This window comes from Dinoponera quadriceps, unplaced genomic scaffold (genome assembly GCF_001313825.1).
Source record: "Dinoponera quadriceps isolate SergipeBrazil2010 unplaced genomic scaffold, ASM131382v1 scaffold458, whole genome shotgun sequence".
In the NCBI taxonomy this organism is placed as follows: domain Eukaryota; kingdom Metazoa; phylum Arthropoda; class Insecta; order Hymenoptera; family Formicidae; genus Dinoponera; species Dinoponera quadriceps.
Window position 1 is genome coordinate 1,066,942 of NW_014554796.1, and position 22,529 is coordinate 1,089,470.

The following is a 22,529-nucleotide window of genomic DNA, read 5'->3' on the forward strand; positions in this document are numbered from 1 at the left end:
AGAGAGAGAGAGAATGCTGTCCGATAGATACCGATCGATCCCGCGCGGAGGAAACAAATTTTGCTTGAACAACAAATTGTTTGCATTAGCAAGGAATTTGATACAAACAAGTGACAGCAAAAACATTCGTCGCACGGGGAAAAATAATTGTATTGTCGCAGCGGAACATCGTTGCGACAGCGGCAGAATTTAGTTGGCGCAACCAAATGATTTTGCTCTGTCCGTGTAATCCAAGTAGCGATTAATATTCTTAACAGATCTTTCTGCTATTCTAAAAAAATTTTTTCATGTCATATTGACAGACAATTTGCTGTTCTGGCAAAAATTTGCTTTCTCCGTGCGGGCTCGGTCCTTCGATTCAACCTGAACACGTTCGCTGGGTCTCTCCCTCTCTCTCTCTCTCTCTCGCGTAGAACCCGTAGAATTTTCCGACTGTGCGAGAGGCACATTTAGATCAAGGATACGACACGCGACACGATTCTATCGAGCCCGTTTTAAAGATCGGAAATCACACGCTTGTAATTGTTACAACGCCGGGCGAGTTTACGAGAGGCGCGCCGAGAGATGCGTCGATACGACACACAATTTGCGGAGGCACGGGGGCAGAAATGAAGAGATGTCATAAAAATGATATTTAAAGACATTAGAATAAGTCCTACTTTTCCCAGTTAATCACGGCCGGTCACGCTAATGATCTCGCCTCCCTCTGATTGCAGTTCAAGAGAATGCTTAACAAGGAGCTGTCGCACTTCTCGGAGTCGTCGAAATCCGGGAACCAGATCTCGGAGTACATCTGCAGCACCTTCCTCGGTGAGTCTGTCGGGTAGTTCCCGTCGGGAATCGGCGAACGATAAACACACTTGCTGCGACGAGCGAAATCAAACGAGCCGAATTCGCGCGCGGGAGTCTCGTCTTGCGAAAACGAAAAGCGCGTTTCCGCGAATATCGCGGGGAGAACGAACGGAGAGGATAATTCGACGGCGCGTTTAACGAGGTCGTCGCCAGAAGCGAGTTTACGGAGGCAATAAAACGAGCGCTCTTACGCATTAAAGGCCCTTGAAAGAGCCGTAGCCGGTACCACCATGACCATTCATTCTGCTCAACTCACTTTGTCCGAGGTACGATCGGTCGTGGCCGCGCGAGCTTTATCGTCGCCGAGCAAAAATCGGACCCTTTGTACTCGCGAGCGTTCCACCGGAAGACATCTCGCGATAAAAAGGAACGTATAATTAAGGTAAAATAAAGCACGGCTCTCCGAGAGACAATCGGGCGACGTTATCGTCGAAGAATCGCCGCTTGACACATTGTCAACCGAGCTACGGCCTTATTCGGCTTTTCAATGCCGTGCGTTTTTTACGATGCAACCGTACACGGGAAAAGAATCAGTATCAATTCCAAATTCATACATTCTCATTTATATAATGTAAGAGTAAGAATATATATAATCTTATACGAAGATAAAACTTGCTATTACACGAAGAAATTCGATGTTTTTATTATATATATAGTTTTATATAGTTCCTTTGACGCTACAAACGGGAAATTATTCCCGTTTTCTCCACTTGAAGATTTGATGTAGAATTTGAAATCCCCCCCTCCCCCCTTCGGGGGTTTTAATTCCCTTTGTAATATCAAAGGAGCTATGTAAAACTATGTAGAATAGAAATATAGAATTTCTTCATGTAATAGCAAGTTTTAGTTTGTTAATAGTGTATCTTTTATGCTACAAGTGCGAAGTTATTTCCGTTTTCCACTTAAAATCTTAATTTAGAACTAAATATTAATAAAGTAATTTAATACAGGACAAAAATTTCGACTCGGATTTCTATCCGATATTTTTTCTTTCATTATTTATTCTTGAACAACAAGAATACGATTTTTTTAGTGGAGCTATTTAGAATTTTTTCATGTAAAGGCGAGTTTTTTTTTTCATATAAGATTGTGTATTCCTGCTTATATGTGTGAGAATGAATTTGGAGCTGATGCTAATTTATTCGTTTGCGCAGCATACCTCGACTTGGACTTTTAGGATTCTCGCAAGATGAAGATCGACGTGATGTTCAAAAGTCGAAAAATTTCGGGATCTCAACAGGATTGAAAAATATAACCCATCATTTCCCGTCAAAATCATCAAAAGTCCAAGTCGATCGATCGATTGATCAACGTTGCAGTGGGAGGCTTCTCTTTCCGAGTAGCCGGCAATGTGCGTTTGCGTAAAGCCCGCGGAGTTCCCCGCAGACGGCACGATAATATTTAGATCAATTTCAACGGAATAATGCCGGGCGTCATCGCTGCTAAGCGCGAAACTCGCGGATTATTTTATTTTGTTGCTCGACGTCCTAATAAATTATCCTCTTGGTCGTCGACCACACGCGAAAGTCTCGTAATGAAGCGGCCGTCAAATCGGAAGGACGCGCTTTCGCGAGGATTAACATACTTGTTCGCCCGCGGGATGCCTGCCCGTTCGTATCAACCGGTAATTCGGTTAATGAGATATCGTCACGTTACGAGACGGACGATCAACTGTCCGTTCGCCGTGAGAACGCCCATCGATCGCCCCTAATTGCGAGCAATTAACGATGTGCGATAAACAAACGCGTCAGTTAATCCACAATTAGAGACGCAATGCAGATGTGTCGTTTAACGTCGTTTAACGACGTGTTCGGGCGCTCGAGCGTGCGAGCGAACGGCCGATTAAAGTTTGTTGCGCGTACACTGAAGAGAAAAAAAAACGGTTGTATCGACAAAATCGGCCATCACTTTCATTAAAGAAAGATGTTGCGTCCGCTGAATAAATTCTGTTTCGTATAGTTGCTGACAAAATCACTATTGTTGAATCAATTAATAACTCATTATAGAATACAGAAAAAGTGCTAGAATCAAGTAAACATAATTATTGTCGCCTGTTTTTTCAGCTTCTTAAGTCGAGTAATATTTTTATCAATTTAAGTATATTTTACTTATTAATAGCTCGTAATAAATACTTGCCTGAACGTAGTAATACCTTAATTTGCTAGTGGATTACTGGATGTAAATATAAAATGATTTGAAATTTAAGGGAATATTTATTGAAATTTTCTAATACTTCTTTTCCACCGAAGAAATTTGTTTCTTTATAAATTTTTATACATTCTTACATAAATTTAGATTTTCCGTCCAGAAATGTTTTCTAAAAATATAAATTCTGACATTTTCAGTTTTCAGTATTAAGAATTTAATATTCGTCGCAATTGTTTCAACATATATAAATGAATGTCCATTTATGCAAAAAAAATATATACAGTCAATTATATTTACATTTCGAATAAATATTTGCTCCAAGGCATATCGGAGTAACCATTTTACTCGAATCGAGTAAATATTGCTCGGTAGCGCCTTTTTTCAATGCCTGAACAAAATCAAATTAAACGGCTGTACAAATGATACGCTGAACAAATTCAACAGCAACCGTATAATTTATTCAGTGGGCCAAATGTCGTGCCTGAAGGCTCGTTTGAGCCGGATTTCGTTAATTCTACCACTTTTCTCTCTCTCGATGTATGCAAATCAGGGTGAACGGGTGTCACACCGATCGAGTCGCGCGGCTCGAATGTAAATTCCGCCGATATATTAAAGTGCCTCGCATAACGCATTCGAGAGATGCTCAACGGTGAAAAAGAAAGCGTACTCCGCCCCCCCCCCCTCTCTCTCTCGATCTCTGTTCTTTGTTGCGACGTAAGCACCGGGAGTTCAATGCCTCCGCCAAGTTCAGGGTTAACGCCGATCAATCGTCGCGATTGCGACGCGCAATACCGAGACCACGCGAGGCTCGCGTTACGACACACATATGCACGTGTGTAACTTATTCCGCTTTTTTCGCAGACAAGCAACAGGAGCTGGATCTGCCGTCTCTGCGGATCGAAGATGCGGTCGCTGCGGCAGGTAGCGCGGACGCACGGGCGGCGAAGAAGAAGGACCGCGCACAAAGGGGCCCCGCCGCGATGTCGCACATCAGCGGCGTGAAACGGCCGTTGACACACACCAATAGCTTCACCGGGGAACGCGTGCCACTCCACGGGGTGGAAACGCCGCACGAAGAGCAGCTCGGCAAGGTAAGCCTATTATAACCTTTAACGTCTCTCGCTGCTTCGATGCTCGCCGACGAGGTCACCGATTACCTCCTCCTCGCGTACCGATTTTGCAGGGTTTTTTTCTTCCTCGACGAGACGATCCCGAGAGAGAAAGTGGAACGCGTCGGGAAGTTCCAAAGACGAAGTTCACAAAGACTCACCGAGAGGAGGGACGCGAGCGGTCGCGCGGCGCACCCCGTGCGCCGCCGTATTTCCGCCGAAAAACGATATCGAAGACGCATTTTCTCAACGATTTTCTGCCCGCTTCTCTCGCGTTCCTTTCGACGTCGTTCGAGTCGAAATTTTGATGAAGCTTTGGCCTCCCCAAGGACAGTTTGCGTCTACTTGTTTAGATGATCTGTGGAAAACCAATTAAAACCTACCGTGACAATAATACACTTGTCAATCCTTTCTTGAATCTTTATGGATTGACTTTACTTTTATTTCATTTCATACTACGTGTTTAATTTTTATTTTACTTTATTCTGCAGATTTGATTGTTCAACGCTACCTTAAAACTAGAAACGCTCTCGATGTTTCGATTATTAAACTCATACGAGTATTCAAACTAAGTTATTTGGCGCCATAAGGAGTATCGTATCATGAGAATTGGAACTGGCTCGCCTTCTTAGTTTTCATTGTTTATAGAATTCAAGCGTAGAACCAAAATTTCGAGTCGGCCGAACGCGACGTGGCGACGCTTCGCTCGCGAAGTTCAGCAACACCGCGAGATAATAACGAAAGAAGAAGCCTGAGTGACAGACATGTGTCACCCACGCGTCCGCTTCAGGGTCAACGGCTGAAGAATTACGCCGTCACGTGCGTGTGGACGAGATACCGTTTATCTCGGAGTCATTGTTGCTACGGCGTCCTCAGTCTCGCACTCGTTTCGCACCTTCGAGGGGGCCGCGTTTTTGAGATGGACGCACAATCGGACAACGCAATTGGCAATTTCCGAGCGATTGACAATATGTCTGCCGGTATATTCGAACGTACTACTTCGTCCTTTACGTCCACGAGTCGTACTCCATCTGACGAATTCGCGTTGGCGTTGCGTGCTTCCCATAACGATCATACCGCGCGCGCCCACGTGTGATCCTCGGCGAAGACGGTCCCTTCTCTCTCTCTCTCTCTCTCTCTCTCTCTGTCCTCTCTCTCCCTCTTTCTCTCTTTCTCATTCTCTCTCGTTATCGTCAGGTAGAACGTGGCTTTCGACGGAATTTGCCGGCATGATAGTCGCCCACACGCCGGCGCTAAACTGATTACCTGCTTCGCCGGAATCGAGATTTATTCGACTTAATTAATTACTGTTAATTTCATGTGACTGAACGGTCATTAATCGTGGCCTAACGAGAGAGAGAGAGCACGGCACGTGTAATCCGCTATTGATTAGAACCGTTAAAGCCTTTCTAAGAATGGCACGATTATATATCGATGAAGAGTAATGATCACACGATACGCTTCGCGCGGTTTTAATGTTTCTGCGGTTGGCTATAACAGCAACAAGAACAACAATAATAATAATAATAAAACTTTATTGGTCATAAAAGAAGAAAAGAAGTACACACACACAGAGGGAGAAAAATATTTAAAAAATGAAAAGTATTTATTTGGCGCTTATTAATAACATACGTGTATTAATATATGCATTTTTATAATGAGAAGTAAATTTTTTTAATTGAGAAAATATATATTTCTTTAAATCTTTAGATTTTCAATAAAGCAATTGTTTACTAAAGAAAAACTTAGATTTAATAAAAAAAAAAAAAATGGAAAAACTTAGATTTAAATGAATATGTTACTACTATTATTGAATAAATATTTTATATTCTTTTATATTCTTTTATATTAATTATATATTTCTTTTATATTCTTTTATATTAAATATATTTTATATTCTTTTATATTCTTTTGTATTAAATATTTTTTTTCTCGCAATGCATGTAATGAATACAACAAATTGTGGCAAAAAGGCGAGACGTCAGCCGCTACACTGCTTAATCTTAAAAATTATATACAATAAAATATAGTTAGATGTAATTAACGAGAGACAAGCTGAATCATGATTAAAGAAAAAAGAGATATTGAACATTGTACAACGCGCCTCGCCAGACTCGTAATTTACTCGCCTGCTAATTTTTTGAAAGCGACCGTTGATTAGCAATTCGATCGGTCGATACCGCGCGGACTTTCATTTCGCGAGTCGCGACGAGAGACTACCGGTTCGAGCGGAAGGGTGACTTTTAATTTTGAATTTAAAAAACCAGATATTCAGTCAAACAGGAAATAACAGGTTAAATCGTCATCGTCTCAGACATCGTGGAGTACGTTTCTCAGCTCGCGCACCTCGTAATTATCGAGCCGATGTGTCCACCATAAATATCGTTAATGAATATATGTGAAAATATAATTCCAAATTAAAATGTATAAAAAATGTAGTTTATGAAACATCATCAAAAAGGCGAGGTTTAGTTTCGAAAGGTGAAACCACCGCACTGACAAATATAATTGTTGGTACTTTAATTAATTTAATCGCGAAACAATTGCAGCTAGGAAAACCAATTTTTTAATAAGCGTTACAATGTCAGCGATAATAACTTTATACATTGAGGGAAATGGGATAGCAAATTTTATGCGGTCGTAGCAAATAAATAAATATACAGGATATGTTTCTTAAGTACTGTCTAATATTTTAGCGATTTATTTTTGAGATCATTTTATAAAGAAAAATTCGAACGAACATGCGTTCATTTCTTCATAAAATGGCCAGAAAAGTTAGCTACGAAAATATTAGACGGTACTTAAGAAACGCCCTGTATATTTATTTATTTGTTACGACAGCGTCAAATTTGCCGTTCCTCTCCTTTTCCCGTGCACGTGTATATTGCTATTATTTTTTGGTTAGAATCAGAAAGTCGAGACACGGTCGAGACCGAAACTGGTTATAATTTTAGCGGGACTTCTCTAAGTACGTCCCGATAGTTACGTATCTCTGGACGAGAAGACGTGTAACTCTCGAAGTGTCCTCCGCGATACGATCTTCAAATGAAAGGAACAATCGATTGGATTCTTGTCTCTAGTTCGCGGGCTTTCCAATTTGGCGAATTTATCGCGCCGACGTCCGCACCTCCGTTATTTCTCCCACCTGCGTGACATCCCGTTTATTGTTGTTCTCCGCTCTTTGATCCGCGCGCGATATTGACGCAATCCCATTGCCGCGAATTCCACTGTGTTTCTGGCTTTCATCCCGCGTCGCCCCAAAGTCCGCGATAACTACTTTGTGCGTAACCACTACATCGCCGCGTGGAACATCGATACCCCGCGATTTCCTCCAGGATTTCCGCGAAGTATCGATCACGACGTCGTCGACCCCCCCCCCCCCCCCNTATTTGCACCGCTTTCGATCTCGCGGAAGCGTTACGACACGGCGAAATTGCGAGGAGAAAGAGAGTAGAGATGGAGTAAAAAGGAGCGAGAGAAAGGGAAATGATTATACAGGATCAACGGCGACGAGGATGAAACTACTTTAATTCTGCCCAGGATAAAAATTAGTATCAACTTGCCTATATAAGCAAAAATATATAATCTTATACGAAGATAAAATATGCATGTATAGATGAAGAAATTTGATACATAGTTTCATCAAAAATATCATACTCTTATTACTCAAGAATAATTTGAATTTGAATTGAGAGGAAAAAATACTAAGTAAAAGGGAGAACATCTTCGAACTGTTACGATCGAGATATCGAGAGCACGCGTGGCTTTAAGGTAGCATTGAAATTAAATCTGTATATACTGAGAGAGAAAAATATCTGAAAAACATGTTTATTCGGTGGTTACTAACAATATATTTATTTAAAACTAAACTCTTCTATTGAAGTATATAGAATAAATAATTATTTTCATGAAATCTGTCAGTCTGGAAAAAATATATATTTCCTCGCTCGGAAAAGGTTTTTTTCAAAATATTTCTAAAATATTTATATAAACCAAGTTTGTAAAAATATATATTCCGGTACAAGTAAATACTTCTCTCTCTTTCTCTCGCACGATGTTCCGTCCAAAATCAAAGAAAATCCTCGATCTGACAATTTTAACGATACTGGCGACGTTGCTCGGAATTGCGACGCATGCGACGGTAATAGTCATTGTTTGAAGGTCGCCGGGTTAGTCGAATTTTTCATTTGCCGGGAATGAATTCTGACGCAATTGTGCACGGAAAAGATTTCTTTCGCACTGCGACACGCCATTGCGGGATTAAAGCTGAAGACAAAGACCGAGAGATAGAAAGAGAGAGGAAGAGAGAAGGAGAGAGATCACGGACGCGAGTTTTGCGAGCGGCAATCAGAGATTGTCCCGCGCAAAGTTTGCGCCACGCCGCTGATTGCATCGAGTCCATATCGACCGTTTACTACATCCCCCGTTTTCACCCCATTTCCGGGGTGTATATCGCGCGCGTTTTATTTTAATTTTATATCGCGAGGGGATTTCAATTTCACGCGCGCGCGTAACTCTATGCACGTCGCGAAATTAAAGTCCGGAACGAATATGCAAGTTTGTTGATTGTATGGCGAGTCCCCGAGGCGCCTCCTCCATTGTAATGCTGGGTGGAAGAGGGGGGAGACGAAGCGGCGGGAAAAATAGCGCCGTTGTTTTCAACACCCCGGCACGTGACTGGTCGCAGACGTATCCGGCGATGAAGCTTAATTAGCCTCGGCGAGCCGAGACGTGTTCGAGCAGAATCGGAAGGCTTATTTCCCATTCCGTTTGCGCTTCGCCTTTTTTAACAAGCGTTCAATCAAGGAATTCCGTCTCACTTTTTCGCGAAACTGCAGCTCCTCCCCTCTCTTTTTCTCTTTATGATATTCTCGAGACTCCGTGTATATTTTTCCAATACAATGGACTATCGTGCGGTACACGTATATTGCTTTTCCGACTTTATTTTTATTCGGTTTTATTTCCATCCGACGTGGAACTCGTCTTATTCCCGGTAGCGCGCCGCAGGTGCGCGCCGCAGGTGCGCGCCGCTCGAGCGACGGGTAGGAGTTTTCGAAAACAGAACGTTCGCGCGCGTCATCCAAAGATCGGCTTTGTGTATTTTCATCGTGACCACGCGAGCATCGGGCCGAGGTTCCTCCGATAACCCGCGACTCAGCTGATTAGCGATGTACGTATCCTTCACCGTGAAAACGTGAGACAGATAGAGAGAGAGAGAGAGAGGGGGGAACCTGATTTTCGGCGTCTCTTCGCGAAGAACATCGGCGAGGGGCACGTCTACACGCGGTGATTTTTTAATCGAGGAAAACGCGATGTTTTATTCAACGCCCACGTGATCTCGGTTATCGTGCGCGTTAATAATTCGCGATGCTGTTTCCGCGCCAGGAAGCGAAAATTGCGCGGGGCGTTCGAGCGAAGCCGAAATTTGGATGCTACTTTGCCGCTCTTCAGGATGTATTTGCTCGCGAATGAAAATAATGATAGAGTTGTGAAAAGAAAAGTATTCAAGTCGATCTACGTTGCGTTGAAAAGCGACGCTAACAGTTTAACGGTAATTCAGAGCCTGGATGAAAAGTTATTTCACAAAGGAGGTTGCGAGATGAAATGAGTTTTGGTCTTGAAATTATTGACTTTCGGCGGGTGAATATTCGATGTGGCTTCCGAGTCGGTGTCGTCCGAGGATTTTGCAGCCGACGTTTCGTGGACATTTCAGTTCACTTTCTCAGAGTGAAGTTCGACCCGCGAACTGTTTCGGTAGAAATATTTCGATTGTTAAATTCAGTTGAGTATGTATTCAAGGCGGAATTGGAAGGTAATTACATGCGGAAGCTAAATCGCTATTGTTCGAGCGTGTAAAATTTCTTAGCAATGATTTACAAATATAAAACGTTTTGATTTATTGCAGGCTCTTTTCGGTTAAGCGTGTAAGTTACACGCAAGAAACTTGTGTTTAACGGAAGAGAATCGAAAGGATTTTATATTTGTCAATCATTGCTGATAAATTTTTTACACTCGAACAAGCGATTTGGCTTTCGTGGACCGAATATTTCCTAATTTTGCTACTTTTAGAATCATGTTTGTATTTCCGTTTATTCGAAGAAACCAATTTTCACGCTAAATGCAGCGAAAACGGAGATTGAAAACATCATTGTGGTCCAAATAGGAGTAACTCGTATTATTAGAATTGAACTAATCTTGTTACATAATATCAGTTCCTTTGCCGTGTTTGAAAATTTCAAGACACAGCGATCAAGATTTCGATTACGCGGGGAATAATTGTACGCTCTCACGCTCGATTAAAATAACACTTTGGTCGATGTTTACAAACAGCTGGCGTATCGATCAGATTTTCAAGGCATATTTCCTCGAACCACCGATCTGTCCGTCGTCGCGTCGTTTTCTCGCTCTTATCGAGTCTCGTTGTCGCGGCCGGCCGATAATGAGAAAAAGAGATACGATGACGTCGCGCGTGCAAAATCCGCGACCTCCCGGAGATAACGCAGAACCTCCGTGATCCGCGTACCGTAGCCTCTTCTTTCGCCCCCGGCAAGTCATCGGCTCTAATCGATATCTACGTTTCGCGGGATAGTACACAGAGAAAAAGGTTTCTTTAGATTTAATAACTTCTATCCGACTAAAATTTCTCTTTCGTAGAAACAGCATATACTTGTGCGAAAATATTCTTTGTTCGAGTAAAACATTTGTATTGTCTCATTCAAGGAAACTATTATTTAACCGAAAGAACGCTATTATGTGAAATGATATCTTTTAATATTAACCAGATAAAATATTATTCGGTTACAATAAATATGACACAAATTTGAATGAAATAAATAGAGATGCTAAATCTAAAGAAATCTTCTTCCCTGTGCGCAGATTTAATTTTAACACTGCCTTGGACTATATCGTAGTCAAAGCAGGAGTAAATTAGAATCGAATCTACCTTGCTATCTTCAGCTTCCCTGCTATATTGTAGAATGAAAGGTTTGCCCACGCAAATCCAACATTTCGACTCAGGATCGGCGCTGACGCGTCGTTTTGGTGCGTCGCCTCGCGACTCGTCATCATTCCTAGCGTTTGATTTTTCCACCGTGACTGTTCGCAGCTGCTGTCGGACATCGACAAGTGGGGCATCGACATCTTCAGGATAGGCGAGCTCAGTAACAACCGACCTCTCACCTGCGTGGCGTACACGGCCTTCCAGAGTCGAGATCTGCTCAAGTCGCTAGCGATACCGCCGAAGACTTTCGTCACCTTCATGATGACCCTAGAAGATCATTACGTGAAGGACAACCCCTTCCACAACAGCCTCCACGCGGCCGATGTGACCCAGTCCACTCATACTCTGCTCAACACGCCCGCGCTCGAGGTTGGTATCCCGCGGAAGTTTCCCAAACATTCCCAAATATAGCATAGATCCTGCGATCGGATTACCCAAACTTATTAAATAACCGTCAGATATTGCGACACCAATTAGAAATCCCATTCTTATCCCAATTATGTAAAGAAAACTCGGGGGAAACGTTGGGCAAAACGAATGAAATCTGTCTGAGTTTCCCATTTAGTATCGTAACTTTATTCAGCTGATTAATCGGAATAAATCTCAATTAGATCCCATTTTGTCTGTCCAATGAAGAAATATGTGATTAAATATTTAATTCGATCGTAGAGTTTCATTGTTCGAAATAAACATATGTATTGTTACATATATTAGAGACATTTGTCAATCGTTTCAGAAAGCAGTTGATCGAAATAATTGAAACGGCTTGAGTGTGTACGATTTTTAAGTATTTATACTTGCAAAATGTGCTCAAAGCTTTTCATATATTTTCTTCAACGTGAATATAAATTGGAAACCTTGTAAAAAAAAGAAAACTTCGGGTGAACGTTGCACAGAGAAAATGGGATTTCCCATTCTGCCTGAGATTTCCTTTTAGAATCGCACTTTGGGCAAACGTTAGACAGAGAAAACTCCTGTCTAGAGTTGCCACTTAGAATCTCACTTTTGAAATCGTTACACCTCTGATCCGAGTCTTCACAGATTTCCCAATCAGAATCCGTCATTTGTTTGGGGAATCGGAATAGATTCCAATCAAATCGCAGAAAATTTTCTATACGGGATATAATCAGGCGCACCTTTCTCTCTTTCTCTTTCTCCCTCTCTGTCTCTCCGTCTCTTTCTTCCTCTCTTCAAATGTATGCACTGTTCGCACGAGCTCCGACTGAGATAATGAGCGCGATCCGTAAATATTTCTTTTGATAAGTGCGATACGGCGATATTGCGCGCGTTTCGGTCGCGCGACATTGAAAAGTGGAGGACCAGAGGAGTTAAACGTCCGAGGGAGTTGAGCGACTTCAGATAACGCGCCGGGAATTACGTAATTTCTATTATGTATTATTTGTGCTATCTTTGTGAATTGTTATATAACTGTTTATCTCCATTTAATCCGCATCGCTTTCTGTCACGTTGCAGTCCGTGTTCACGCCGTTGGAGATCACCGCTGCGTTGTTCGCGGCCACCATTCATGATGTAGACCATCCGGGACTCACGAATCAGTTCCTCATCAACTCAAGTGAGTGTCGCCGTGTTTTTCTCATTGTGTGCGAAAACAATCGCTCGAAAGCGAGTCTATTCGTCTGTTTGATCTCGCCATTATCAGCGGACAATCGCGATGTCTTACCGATAACAGACCGAATCACAGAAATCGCCCGTTTTTCATTCGTTTTATTTATTCATTACTTACATAATCAGGAAAATCTCACTTTACGCGCGCACGAAGATAAATTCTAAATTTACGTAACAGAGCGTAAAATATTGTACGTATAATTTATACGGATAAGCTGACCAGCAGCGACGAAAGCGTTGACGGCGGAGTCGGTAGATGTGAATAATCCGGAGCTGATATCGGATAAAGTTACGAAAGAACATAAATAAAGACGAGCAGTTCGAGATGCATTGCTAAAGAACGCGCAAACATATAATTATTGAGCGAATCGTCTTAAGGTAATGGCGATGATGACAATTTCGCCGCATCAACAAGTAATCCGCAACAGGTTCCGGCAAATATCTATTCTCCGTGAACGCGAGTTCGGAGAACGACGAGTAACGGTCTTTCCTCCCGCAGGCTCCGAGCTCGCGCTGATGTACAACGACGAGTCCGTGCTGGAGAACCACCACCTGGCGGTGGCGTTCAAGCTGCTGCAGAACGAGGGTTGCGACATATTCGTGAACATGACGAAGAAGCAGCGGCAGACGCTACGGAAGATGGTGATCGACATGGTGCTGTCGACGGACATGTCGAAGCACATGTCGCTGCTGGCGGACCTGAAGACCATGGTGGAGACGAAGAAGGTCGCCGGGTCGGGCGTGCTGCTGCTGGACAACTACACCGACCGCATCCAGGTGCTGGAAAATCTCGTGCACTGCGCCGACCTGTCGAACCCGACGAAGCCGTTGCCGCTGTACCGGCGCTGGGTGGGCCTGCTGATGGAGGAGTTCTTCCTGCAGGGTGACCGCGAGCGCGAGCAGAACATGGACATCAGTCCCATGTGCGACCGGCACAGCGCCACGATCGAGAAGTCGCAGGTCGGCTTCATCGACTACATCGTCCACCCGCTCTGGGAGACCTGGGCGGACCTGGTGCACCCGGACGCGCAGGATATCCTGGACACGCTGGAGGAGAATCGCGACTGGTACCAATCCATGATACCGCCGTCGCCGCCCTCGGACGACCAGCAGCAGCAGCCGGCCAACGAGAGCCAGTCGGAGAGGATACACTTCCAGGTGACGTTGGAGGAGGGCGACGAGACCGTGGAGCCCGGCGAACCCGGCGAGTTCTCCAGCGAGGACGCGGGCGGTGAGACGGAGGAGAACGCCGCCGAGGCTGGGATGTGACGGAGGCTCGCCGGTATTTGCAGGAAGCTCCACGAGAAGGTGCAGCAGACCTGGTGGCGTGTGCGCCAGTGACATTCGCATCTGGCCGCGCTCAGCCGGTGTCTCTTTGTATCGACCTATTTATTGATCGCCCTCGGCTAGGAACGCCGGGGCGGGAAGCACGGTGGGAGCCGTCTGGACGGCCGAGGCGGGTGACCGTCGTCGGCGCGACGCGCCAACGTGGACGACGGGGGGAGGAAGAGAGTCAGCTTTGCTCTCCGCTTTCGATGGAGGAGGACGAGAAGCCACGATCGCCGCGCCTCGGCTGGACCGAGAGCGGAAGCCTCAGTCTTCGTCGTCGTCGTCGTCGTCGTCGAGCGAACACTTTCAATACGTTTGTTTGATATACCGTACCGTCGTACGGGGAATAAGGAAGCGGACTCTCTCTCGAGCGGTCTCGCATTGACCTTCTTCTAGCAATCCGGGAGGGGCGAATCTCTTCACCAAGTACCTGCGCGCCCAAGGAAAGCTGCCTGCGATATATCGAGTGTGGGCGGCGAGACGTTCTTTTTTTCTCTCTCACACACACACGTACACACACATGTACGGCGGAGGAGGAGGATTTCATCGCACGACTTGAAGAGGGGGCACGGTGTCGTGGTCGGAGGGAAACTCCAGTTCTCTCCTTGCCGCGGGAGAGTGCAGGATCCTCAACAACATATCAGCAGCGTACGATACGGTGGATCCCAGCGGAATTCACGGCACCACGTTCTTACCGAGCGGTCTTCTTCTTCGTCGACGTTTCGAGCAGCACGAATCATCGATACGAGAGAGCCACACGCAGACACACACACACACAGTTGTCGCCGGAGAGGCGGTTCGTTATTCGCGTCGGAGGAAGATCCCGTGGAAATCGAGACCATCCATCGTCGGTCGCCTCCGTTCAGGGCGCGCAACGTGCGCGACATCGGCGACGACGGCCTGATCAGCGCACGACACGTCGGGAAGGAGCGGGCGAGAAGAAGAGGAGGCGAATCAGACGAGCAGCTGGAAACGGTGGAGACGAGGATTAGTAGACAGTTAGGCGTCTTTCATCTTTTTCGGTTCTTCGGCGGTTATTCGGTAGTAACTCGGTTAGTCATCTGATTACCGGTAGAGAGAGAGAGAGAGAGAGAGAGAGAGAGAGAGAGAGAGAGAGAGAGGGAGGGATACTTGTCTTTAATCGTAAGATTTCGTCACGCTCGCTTCGTAGACGTAGGGAAGAATCGTAATCTGAAGAAAAGAAAAGAAAAAGAAAAAAGAAAAAAAAAACATGAGAATCAAGAAGTAGCCGCGTGTCTATAAAGGAAACGTTAGCGCAACACGTAGAGTATTATCCACCACCTATGATTTAAGCGGTAAGAGGGGGAAGAGGAGGAGGAGGAGGAAGGAGGTTCGACGAGAGAGTACAAGCAGCACCACCAGGAGATCTTGAGGAGAGACGAGAGAGAGGACGATTAATTTGAACGCGCGACTACGCCTCGGGAGCTGGCCTCTCGCCGTTCGCGTTGAAATTAATCATCGAGGCACGAGACGTTGTTTCCTCGCGAAACACACGTGCAAACACACACGCAATTCACCCTCTCACACATACACACACAGACACACGTGTATTAGTACACAGACACACACACGCGCGCAGTACGTACTGCGGCGACACACGGCAACAAGAACGCGGGCGGGGAATCCTGTCGATAATTGTTTTTAACCAAAGAGTAATTTAAGTGAATTACGTCGTTAAGTCGACAAGCGTGTCGTTCACCAATACGTCTTCTAGCGACGGACGTTCCGGCGCCGTTGAGGAAAACGTCCTAGAGTTTCTCTCTTTCTCTCTCTCTCTCTCTCTCTCTCGAAGCCGCTCGAACCACTCGCTCGGCCGCTCGCAGCTCGCGGTCGCTCCGATTGCAAGCGGGACTGAAAATCCGCGCGAAGTCGCCGCTCGAGCGCCGAGCGGGCCCGCCGTCGCGCGCTCCGACCGTACAAAATCGCCCACCGATCGCCCAACACCCGACACGTGGCTCGGTTTCTTTCAACTTCTCGTGCCGATCCCCTCTCCCTCCCCCCGCCCCCTTTTCCATCACGAGCCGCGATATAAAACGGCATCATCGCGCGGGAAAAAAAATTAGTGTCAACTCGAGACTACTCGTTCTCACGTACAAAGAATCGATGTGATTTTTTCAGATGATAAAACTTGCTTCTATATATATATATATATACACACACATATGTATATGTATATGCAAAGAAATTCTGTAGACTGCAGACTATAAATTATTCTGTAGATTCAGGTGATATTTTCATGTGAATTGGCTGAAGACGATCACAATAACGGTCCAAACGTCCTCCATATACTGTTGTAACACTATTAATTACATTATTAATTTATAATGTAAGCATAATTTATTTATATTATTATTTTATGATGTAAGTACAAACACAAGAAACTACACTCGGCTCTGATCGTCCCAACTTTCGCTATCGTTATTAATAAAAATATATGTCTGTTATTCGAGAATAATCTGCACGAATTGAGAGGAAGAAATGCCGGATAGAAAGAATGATATCTTCAAACTAAGAATTGCGTCGTAACTTTCAACCCGACATTTTTTCTTCACAACTCGTAGAAATTATTCTTGAGTAGCAAGAATATAATATTTTTGGCGAAACTACACAGAATTTCTTCGTGTATATATATAAGAGCAAGTTTAATCTTCGCATAAGATTATATATTCTTACTTGCACACAGGAATACGAGTTTTTTCCCGTGAGACGAATCGAATCGCTCGTCTTTTCGCGAGAGAACGCGGATTCTCGGCGCGCGCTTGAAAGTGGCGACGGCGGAAGCGGCGGCTCGGGCTCACATAATCGTACGTTTCTTAATCACATAAAGGAACTAATCTAATTATACATACGAGAAGGAAGGAGAGAAGAAGCAAAGAGAGAGAGAGAGAGAGAGAGAGAGAGAGAGAGAGAGAGGGAGGAAAGAAAACGGAAAACCCAAGAAAACCAAAAAAAAAAGAAAACTACAGAGAAAGCAAAATCTCTATCTGTGTCGTAGGCAGTGATCTAGTGAGTGTTTTGGTGCTGGCCACCAAGTTTAGTGTATACAAGAATCCGAGGAGTACGCGATTATACGTTATTATATATGAAACCCGCGGAATAAGTGGAGGATGAAGAGTTAACTTAAACGAAGTTCTTTAGGGCGTAAGCAACGAGGTTATAATATAATAATGATAATATTAACGATAACGATTAATTGATATAAGTAATATTGATATAGTAAAGATAAGGATAAGCGTTAGGGAGGGAGAGGTGAGATGAGATGCCGATTAACCAACTAACGTCAACGATAACACTCGCCGCGCGAATCGTGAATCGAGATCGCGGCGACGCAGTCCTTTGCACGGGAGAATCGAGGGGTGGAGGGAGGCGGGAGTGTTATCGGTGATGTACCTCTTGCACTGACACCGAGTTGGAAACACTCGGCGAAAGTACTTCGATCACCTGGCGGCGGATCTTTTTAGTTCTTTTTAGCGAGCGCGAGTCGATTGTATCATCGGCGAGCGATGAAAGCGCGTGCGCTCGTCCCGACGTTTTCTCGTTGCTCGTCCCGATGGATCTCGCGGGTCTACGCGCAGGTACAAAGACAAAGCGTGACAAATGCGTAACCCTCTTGTAACTCATACGGTCTGTCAATTGTTCGCCAGAGAGAGAGAGAGAGAGAGAATGAAAAATAGAGGATGGAGAAAATGAGAATGAGAGAGATTATATGAGAATGCGCCGAGGAATTAGCGGTTTTACGTTTTTTTTTTGCGGTTTGTTCGAGTGTGTTTTCGGGACTGCGTTAATGACGATGTTTTGCAGGTATGACGAATCGCGATGATTTGATGAGATATGCAATAATATTTAGGATACGATAGGACTCCGATGGTAATGATGTGATGATGATGATGATGATGATGATGATGATGATGAGAGAAAAATAAAAATACAACCTGTTTGATTGCTGGACAGTTAAATGAACATGTATTAATATCGTGTAACCCTCGTACGAGATATATGTGTAATAAAACATATTTATTGTCGGAATCTCGCCTTTTCTTTTCACCAACCCGCTCCGATAAGTGATTTATAATTAATGTAATAATCGACGTAGGAAATAATCACGACATAAGAGTGTTTAATGAACTCATTGATACCTTGAATATTTTATAGAGACTTCATTATTAAGGTATACTTGAAAATTTTATCAGATAGAATATAACATTAAACTGGATTTTTCCGCAGAGTTTACGTCTTGGTTGCACAGAATTAGAAATGGTTTTACCTACCGAAAGTACGCGCGCAAATGAACTGGAACGTTGTCCAATATGTAACGGAAACGATGAAAAATTTCAAAACTGAACTTTCGATCTGTCAAATAGGAGATACAAGAGTAACATTTTTGTTTATTAGAGTCGATATCTTTCACTTGCTTGTTTATGTATCATTTTTTTTTTTTCGTAAAATAAACACATTCATTGGCTGCATCAAGGAATCGATAAAATACGTGGGAAAAAGATCATATATGAGATTTGCCTATATATGACTATATATAATCATACATGCCCAATTTAATGAATTTTGCTGATTGGCTAAATTTCGATACGGGCTTAAAGCCGGTAATCGGCGACTCGCGCGGTCGGCGGCGAGCTGCATTCGAGTGCGAACGGCAGTCGATTCTCTGCGGATCCTGAATAACATAATAATGAATAAATATTTTTACTTACCTACGTTTATCTAATTTATTAATTTTTTATTAAAAGTCCTGATTTTTTAATTGTCTCGATTTTTTAAGATCGATATTTCGCAATTGGCTAATCAAAAGTCGGCTATCCTGTAATCGTCGCCTACTTCTTAAATAATCATCATGGTCGAACGAGCTGTTTGTGCTTCTCCTGTGCCTCCATCAACCCGATGTTCCTGCTTTCTCCGACGTTCTTGTGCATCTTCTACAGTCATTCCCTATTCTTGCGTTCGTACTTACAGAAATTTATCACTACTACGCCGGTGATTAATTACTTGTTTTGAATATTTAAAATACTGTTGTTAGCAATTCGTAATGATTAAATAATAGAATGCGCAGTGATTCCAAATATTTCAGTGCTTAGGGTCGCAGTGATTAAACACTACTTTATCATTAATATGAATATTTGAATAATAGCGCTTAATAACGCGGTAAGGATGAAATATACTTACAGAAATGTAATACTGAGAATTACTGAATTTTCAGTGATTAAATATTGAGAAAACTATAGAAGTACAGTAGATAGTGAGCAGACATCGGGCAAGTGTTCGGTAACGGAAGGTCTGGCATGCATGACTGCTAACAAGATGACGCAGATTCAATACTGCCCCGAGCCTGTATTTCTTTTCGTTTTTCCATTTTTCTTTTCTTGTATCACTATGCTCCGCTGATCTTATAAGCTAATTTATTATCGAACATTCCGTGGCGATATTCCCATTATGCTGAGAAAATGAAAAGCGTTAATCGCTACATGCTCTCGAGTCGTATGCTATTCAGCATACGCGTGCATAAAAACCAAATTTCTTCCTTCGCGTTGCGCAAGAGAAACTACCTTAATTCGATCCACCTCGACCGACTCGTCTCTCTTTTTCTTACGCGCAAAGAGGGGAACAACGGGGGGGCGGGCAATAAAATCACACACACGTGGAGTCGTCTTAATTATTTGTAAATATATTATTAAGTAACATCTATAATATAATAATGAAAAACCATTTACATTAATAGGTATCGTCGTAATATTTTAATCCAATAGTAAAACACTCAGTTATGTATAGATTCTCGTAGCTTTCAAGCGTGGAGTTTTAGAGTAGTAGTACCTTCAGATCTCGTGATCATGGCGCAGGACGTTCCCGTGCACGCCCGCAGAAATGTCTCGTCCCCTTATCGGTCTACGATCCGTAAGTTCTATAAGGTCGATGTCGCCCCCCTGCCCGCCTTAAATTCTTATTTATAATCCGCGTCACACGCTTGTACGCGCCAAGTCGCGCGCGCATCGCAGTCGCGGCGGCGCGCTCGCAATCACCCGAGGGGACGTCCGCGCGACCGGGGGATCTTGTCGGGTCCAAAGTCGTCGCGTTTCCTATGAGATCGGAAGGACGAGACCGACCTTCCGCGCTGCGAAGCTACGGGTGAACGGGAGGATCGCGAAAATGGCGAACGGGGAGATTTCCGGAGCGACACCGACCCGGGAAAAAAAAAACGTTCATGTATGAAATTCGCCCATATATGACTAGGTATGTGTGTCCATGACGAAAAAAATACTGCTGTTCACAAATTATATGCAAATACGATCGAAGTAAATGCTTCTGATTACTTCTGACAGCACACGATGTCGACGTTGAATTAAATGACATAACATTATTGTTTTCGTGTATGATCATATATGTGTAACCACATATGTGGGCAAAATTCAGATATGATTTTATACAATTATATATAATCATTTTTTTCCCGGGGAGGCTTGCGAGCGCGCGTCCGGCGGCAATTAATGCGGCCAATTGGCGCGTACCGGCGGAATAAAGCTGATATCCTCCGGTAAAAAATGTGTCAGGCGTCTTTTACACGGTGGGATTATTCTTAATCTATGGTCGTTATTGCGGATATATTGAAGTGGCATAAGTTGTTGGAGCTGCGCTGCCGCTCCGATCGGAACTCGAACTCTCGATAATCGATCACACCGAGCCGTACGCCACGATAAGGATAACACGTCGTGATTCGTAACAACGGGGAAGGGGAGGCTTCAAGGTTCACGTTGTTCCAAACGTTTCGTTCTCCGTGCGCGCGAATCGAGACGATCCTCGCGGAATCGCGAGATCGCCGGAATCTCTCACACGAGAGGAAACAATTCTGTTTGCGTAAAATTGAACTTTTTCATTGTCCGAGGAAACCAGACGAAAACTCGATACAGGAGCGGAAATCCCTGTAAGAAATTTCCACTCGATCAATTGTCAAATTGACAGCTGCCTCAACCGAGTTTCAATGCAGCTGAATGTTTACCATTAATGTTCTCGGTCGGCCCTGATAGGAAAACATTTATGAAATTACCTGACGAAATCTTACATGAAATTTGTGATGTTATAATTATGTGAATGTATTTAAGAAAATTTATTATTATTATTATTAAAAATGTTAGTTTTTTTTTAATATTTGTAACTATTCGCGCAATTAATTTCTAAGTAATATTTCGACAAAATAGTAGCGATAGACGAGTCATCTTAGCGGAATTTTGTAAAATTAAATTCAGAAAGAAATCGCCCAGTAAGCCCCTGAGAAAAATATTTGAAATATATTATATTTACAACGTTTAAAAACATAATTATGCCTCAAAGGATCAAGAATTAATACATGTACATATGTTTGTAAAAATGCACAAATCTTAAATTATAATTTAGAAACATTGTAACGTAAAATATATTACATATTTAGTATATTAAATCTTTAAAAAAGAAATAAAGGATTTTAAAATATGGATAAATAAAGTTTATAAATAAATACAAAATTTATTTAAATATTTAAATGTTTTATCCGAAAATGCTACAAATATTACAAGATGTTTTTACCGTATTGTGAAAAATATTGTAAGTTGCGGTTTTGCTTTCAAATATTGAAATAATTGTAGAATAATGGTCTCCAAAGAAATATCCCGAATTGTATTTGTTCAATTTTGGATAAATATCGTTTTGAAATTTTATTCAGACGAAACGTTATACGTACGGTGCCGTCTTAAGGGGGAAACCTCCTTTATCGGGTCAAAAAATCGATATTATAAATAGTCTATATACTAATTTCCTCTTCTTTGGCTTCTTTTTCTTCATCTTTACTCCAAGGAGATTTTCTTTTTCGAGGCCTCGTTGAACGTCTGGACTGCCCGTGTGTCGCTTTCGGATACGAAGTCATGCTGCATTTAGCAACGTATTCACTCGACAAGAGACGAAAGCGAACTGATCGTAGGTCAAAACAAGTTTGAAAGGGAAGACAGATAAAATTTCTACCAACGGACTTTTCGAACGCAGGTATAAACACGCTCCGAGAACGCAGGTATAAACGCGACCGCCCGAGGGTCGCTAGGCCCATCCGCTTTAACTTCGTAACTTCGTAAATACTGCGGATATCGACTTGAAATTTTCAGGGAATATTCTTGAATAGTTTAACAATCGATTAAGACTATTTCCAAAATATCGATTTTTTTGACCCGATAAAGGAGGTTTCCCCCTTAATGCAATCGTCTTAATGCAATCATCACAAAATTTTCCGTCATTTCTTGATACCATTATTGTGCAACACTTTCACAATTTACCTCGGGTAATAGAGATATCATTTCTTCTCACTAAACTTTCATTTCTTATCATTGAATCTTCATCTGATTTCTATTCAATTATAAGAACTAAAACTTTTACGTGCAGAAAAAGCAACTCCTTTAGCGCAATTGAATTTTCTATTG

At 43.1% G+C, this 22,529-nt stretch overlaps 1 protein-coding gene across 10 annotated transcripts in view; it reads left to right on the forward strand.

Moving 5' to 3' along the window:
• LOC106741891 (cAMP-specific 3',5'-cyclic phosphodiesterase) overlaps positions 1-14,650 on the forward strand; it is a 496,301-nt gene extending 481,651 nt beyond the window's left edge. For all 10 annotated transcript variants that reach the window (XM_014614302.1, XM_014614300.1, XM_014614301.1 and 7 more), the window contains 5 exons: positions 717-810; positions 3,862-4,091; positions 11,215-11,478; positions 12,583-12,682; positions 13,235-14,650. In XM_014614302.1, coding sequence (XP_014469788.1) covers positions 717-810; positions 3,862-4,091; positions 11,215-11,478; positions 12,583-12,682; positions 13,235-14,004 — 1,458 coding nt within the window. In that variant the 3' untranslated portion in view covers positions 14,005-14,650. The remainder of the gene's footprint in view (positions 1-716; positions 811-3,861; positions 4,092-11,214; positions 11,479-12,582; positions 12,683-13,234) is intronic.
• Positions 14,651-22,529: the final 7,879 nt, after the last annotated feature.